Below are 5,262 nucleotides of genomic sequence, written 5' to 3'. Positions count from 1 at the left end.
TAGCAGTCCATCGCCTTAACCACTCGGCCACCTCGTCTACCGGTAGAAACTATTAGCCCGTAACATTTCGATTGAAATTAGATTTTACATTTACACGCTTCAACCATGTGTCGGGGCTATTTGGGGCCGCTTAACTTTTTGGTGGAGGTGTCTTCTCTTACCCCAAAAGTTGTTACAAGAACACGTGCGTGCCAAAAATCTACGTCCCCGGTTTTGGTGACCTGTCCCCGGCTAGATATGTCCCCGGTTTTCACTGTGACTGACAGACCCGAAATTGGAATGTAAGAGAGAAAACATTGACCAAACGTAGCCGATAATCGCACACCCTACACACACAGGCTCAAGACAGCAAAAGACAGCGTTGCTCAGAGCTCAGAGATGTTTTGGAAAGCCGTATTTTACGATGCTAAAATGACTGATTATTTACATGGAGTCTGGTGGGTTAAGCGAACATAATTTTGCGGACTTTTATGTTCAAAAAAAGGATCTTAATCTTTAACAGAAAGGTCAGACACTTAGAATACTAATCTGAGTCTGTCAGTAGCAAAACCAGCACTTTTATGAACGTTAATACAAGCTGGACAATTTTCCTATTAACTTACATTGTAGCTTGTTTCGCGGCTGCCGACTGCAGAGATCTCGTTTAACACTGGGTCAATGTCAAAGGAAAATCTTTCCTCAATAGTTTTTAATTGTATCCGATAGGCTACTCAATGAGCTGTTGCAGAAACAAGCCTGAAGCAATAAAGCAAAAGCTGTCAGATAAATGTAGTTCAGTAAACATTACAACATTCCCCCCTGTGTAGTGGAGTACAATTATGAAGTAGCAGCAGGGGCGATTCTAGGATCAGACCTTTAGGGGGGCTCAGCCCCTAATGAGAACAGCTCTAGGTCCAGTGTCTCCATGTTAAGTTTTACTAAAATAAAAACAAAGTGTTTTGGAGGTATGTACGCTTCTGAGGGCAAAATATCCCCAGATTTTGTGTGAGAATTCTGGTCACCTTAATCTACACACCTTGATAAAACGCAATACAGAGACACAGTTAAAGATGCTACAAAAAAAGCTGAAACATGCCTGGTAATCCCTGAACACGAGCAACGTGTGAAATCGATGTTAACGTGTTAAGATACTGAAAAGCAACATGGTGCAGAATCACAATACATATTTATGTCCAAGAGGAGCCAGATGCCAACACAAAAAAATTGCTATTTTAAGCATCTGATTAAGAATTTATTATTCAAGTGGGTCTTATTCTAGTATTTGATGACCACATGCCAAATGTGTTGCAACAGTTACTTATGTAATAAATCCTATTATGACACTCCATATCCTCTCACCCAGCTGGATGTGCATGCAGTAATTCTAAGGTTTGTCACGCATGTACTTTGTGTAGTTAAATGCTTTAAAGCAAACTCCTGATTGTGCTAAAAGACTAGTGTGGGAAAAAAATATTATATATTTAACAATAAATGTTGAATACATGCAAATATTTATATTTGGGGTACAATTTTGGTGCAGGTGTGACCTCATATGTAGAAAACGCATGAATCAAGCATGACTCAGGCACACACAACCTTTACGTTTCCTGTATTTTAGCATACCTACACCTTCTCTGGCTGGGTCTGGAGTTTAAAGCAACATTGAAGTTCTTATTTCTGCCATTTTGAAGATAGTTTTTTTTAGAGTTGTATCTAGCTGACTAGCTCAGTCTAAGTGTGTTTATATCTCATTTAGTCTAAATCATGGTACTTTTCGTGTAAGACAGTATGCCTTCTTTGATACGGTTTCTTATAAAAACAGTTTTTGTGTATGCATGATGTAGTAACTGACAACCTCACAAAAAGACTAAAAAAAACAAAAAGCCTTGAGTGTGTCTTGAGGTGTGAATCACAAGAGGAAACGCAGACAGAGGGGATCGAACATTTATTTACCCTTATTAAAAGTTACAATAAAACCATTAACATCTTCAAACATAGCAAAATAAAGAGAACCAAAAATATTGGCCAAAACATATTTACAGAGACAGTTTGCAGATAAAAAGCTCACATTTTGTACACAATCCCAACCCCTGCATCATAAACTCTGAAATGTGAACACTGCAATACTCAAGAAGCTTGAATGTGGTTTTAGCCAGAAAAAGAATCAAAAATGCACGAACAAAGACATTGTTCCCCTCCTCGATTTTCACTTTTCTATACATGACAAAATACTTGAAATTTGGGGGTAAAACATAGGAATGTAGAATTTTAAAAATTAATAAGATGTTTTGAAAGGTTTATGTGTCCATATAACAGTCATTTCGAGTGAAGGAGATGGTCTGCCCCGCTCCGCCAACAGTGACAATTTTTAGATCCCAAAAAGATGAGAAAGACAAATAAAATGTTATAGGGCTGCCACGCTGTTAAAAAAAGGACGCTTCTCCATGAATTGGGAAAATAAGTCAGTATTCCTGATTCGCTCCACATCCAATCCATTACCTTCACCACGCGCCAGTCCCTGTGTGTACCATGAGGGGGCGACACACGCCAATACTTCATCATGAGAGGGCCCGGTGAGATTCCGTCTGTCGAAGAACTAATAAAAAGGCAGTGAACTGGTGGTTGAATCAGCAAACGTGATATATCCTTTGTCTTCTTTTCTAGTTTTGTTTATAACTTTAAGAACGTGGCACGTGTCTCTCATATATATATTTATATACTTTAATCTTGGAAAAATCAGTTCACATGACAGGGCGCAGTCACTCTGCCTTGGCCTCGCCCTCAGAGGCTGCAGGTGTTGTGTCCTCAGCAGGGGGGGTGGCGGCAGCTGCCTCCTCAGCCGGGGCAGCCTCTGAGGGTGGGGCCTCCTCCGCCGCCTTGGTCTCCCCCTCGGGTGCAGCAGCATCAGCAGCAGGGGCAGCAACCTCGTCCTCTTTGGCCTCGGCGGCCGGCGTCTCCTCTTTGGTTTCCTTGGCGGCGTGGCCATTCTCGTCGGGCTTGTCCTCGGTCGTGGGGGAGGCGACCTCCTCTTTGCCCTCCTCGCTGCCCTTCTTGTTCTTTTTCAGCGAGATGCCCTTGAACTTGAAGGAGTTCTTCAGAGAGAACTTCTTCTTCTTCTTGCCCTCCTTGGCGGCCTCGCCCTCCGTTTTGGCAGCGTCGCCCTCGGCTGCGGGAGCGGGTTCAATGGCATCGCCGGTGCCGTTTTCGCCCTCCTTGGCTGGTTCGGCGGTTCCATTTCCGTCTGCGGCGGCCACTTCCCCGTCGGGCTTGGCAGACACATCACCGTTGGTTTTGACGTGGCCGTTCTCCTGCATAGTGAAGAGGACTCGTTAGTCGTGGATTAAAGTGATCAACGCTGTCAAAATAAACACATTGCCTCTGGAAATGGAAAATCACTCAACTATACAAATGGATAAACTGTGCATGACACGTACAACATTCCAAATTAATCTTAGAGATCTGGCATATGACAGATTAGCATTAGCCCATTTACTCCAATAGTTAATCCATGTAATGCTTGAGGAAAGCTGCTTGTCCTAACAGTGGTTGGGGGGGGGGGGAGATCAACAGCTGTTTGCATGACTCTAAGCAGACACATGGGGGCAGTAGTGCTGCACCTACACGTCAACACAGTCAGCAAGTTGGGAAACAAAGGAATCCCCATGAAACCTGCTTTCTGCTCTCATCCAAAGAGCTGCAGCTCACATCCACCATTGCTCTCTCCGCACGAGCTCAGTGTGGCCAGAATACAACTAACACAATCAAGACAATGTCAGTTACATTCAATGACTCGACGCACCCATAATGAGAAAGGGGTCATGTTATGAACGTGCATCACGTCAAATGCATCTTCTGATCTGGGGTCAGACTCACGCAAGCCACTTGTTTAACTCTCCCAATAATCAGCATGAATGAATCACAGCTACTGGACTATACGGGACAAAACGATCAATCAAAAGTTGGGGTAAATGGGGGCTTAGACTGGCGCCTGTCTGGCTTTGTGTGCTACTCCTTAAAATGCGCCTCCAGCAGAGTGCATTTGCATCCTTTGCGCCGTTTGATTCGCGTCTTTTGTTCGACGCAAGGGCGACTACCTCACCGACTACAGCCAATTCATGAGAGAGAACACGGTCCAAATTCACATTTCGACTCGAATCTGTCGTTCCCGCAAACAAATCGGGGGTAAACTGCCCCTCTGGGACCAGCGGGGGGAAATTAACAAAGACAGACGTGGTGCGCGCTGAGCGGGGACGAGCATGGCCACTCGACGGCTGCTCTGATGAGGTTCCCTGGATTTAGACAACCTGCTATTAAATTCAAATTGATTCGCTCTGAATCGTTAACAGCGGACTAAGTTTGCGCTCGGTAAAGAGCGTGAAAGAGCAACAGCTAGACCTCAGTAGCTGAGCTCCGCCGTGCCACCCATGCTGCCAGTGGGCGTTGGGTGCCATGTGGCTCCCCGCTGATGCTCGGCATGTCTGGCCTACTTTACTCACCTGGCCGTTGGCTTTGGCAGTAGCAGGGTCGGCGGCGGCTTTCCCCTCGACAGCTACTCCACCCTTGGACAACTGGGCTCCCATTTTCTTTCCTTTAGGTGTTCTGAACAAAAAAAAGAAAATCGAAAAAGAAAAACCTCGAGGAAATTTCGAGATTTAAAAATCCAGCTTTGGGATGGGAAAGAGCTTGACCAAGGGGTGAAAAATCCGACCGGATCTCCTTCTCCCTAGCTAGGTCTGGAAACGACGAGATCCCCCTTCAGTGAGTGTGGAAGCCACGGCGGCTGAGCTCAAATTAAAGGATGTCGGTGATGAGGCTGTGAGTATTTCAACCGCGCCTCAAAAATCAACCTAAGACTCCTCCCATGGGCGTGACAGCCGGGCTTTGTCCAATCATCAGCCGGGGGGTGGGCCTCTTAACCCACTGTCTTTTTTTTTTTTTTTTTTTTTTAAGATTATCTTTTGGGGCATTTTCAGGGCTTTATATCCACAGGACAGCTGAAGACCGAAAGGGGAGTGTGGGGTGGGGGGGGATGACATGCTCTGAATGACAGAGACGAACCCTCGGCTGCTGCATCAAGGAATTAAATCTCTATATGTGCGCCTGTTCCGCGCAGCCACAATCACCCCCCCCCCCCATCACTGCAACAGTCTGCTGATCAACAGGATGATGACCTAGATGTATGGAATTTGGTAGGCATATAAATCATGTACGTACTTACAAAAAAGCATCTTGGAGCCATACCCTAAACACAACAGGAAGTCAGCCATAGTATTGCTGTAAATG

The 5,262-nt window shown here is 45.2% G+C and overlaps 1 protein-coding gene across 1 annotated transcript; it reads right to left on the bottom strand.

Annotated features, from left to right (window-relative positions):
• Positions 1-1,907: 1,907 nt before the first annotated feature.
• On the bottom strand, positions 1,908-4,790 carry marcksl1a (MARCKS-like 1a). Its single transcript, XM_032499552.1, has 2 exons — positions 4,476-4,790; positions 1,908-3,287 (listed from the first exon to the last, which is right to left on the bottom strand). Exons 1-2 carry the CDS (start codon positions 4,557-4,559, stop codon positions 2,739-2,741), a joined length of 633 nt encoding a protein of 210 aa, XP_032355443.1. The 5' UTR covers positions 4,560-4,790; the 3' UTR covers positions 1,908-2,738.
• Positions 4,791-5,262: the final 472 nt, after the last annotated feature.

The sequence above is a fragment of the Etheostoma spectabile genome, chromosome 20, assembly GCF_008692095.1.
Source record: "Etheostoma spectabile isolate EspeVRDwgs_2016 chromosome 20, UIUC_Espe_1.0, whole genome shotgun sequence".
In the NCBI taxonomy this organism is placed as follows: domain Eukaryota; kingdom Metazoa; phylum Chordata; class Actinopteri; order Perciformes; family Percidae; genus Etheostoma; species Etheostoma spectabile.
This window is presented reverse-complemented; position numbering and strand designations above follow the sequence as displayed.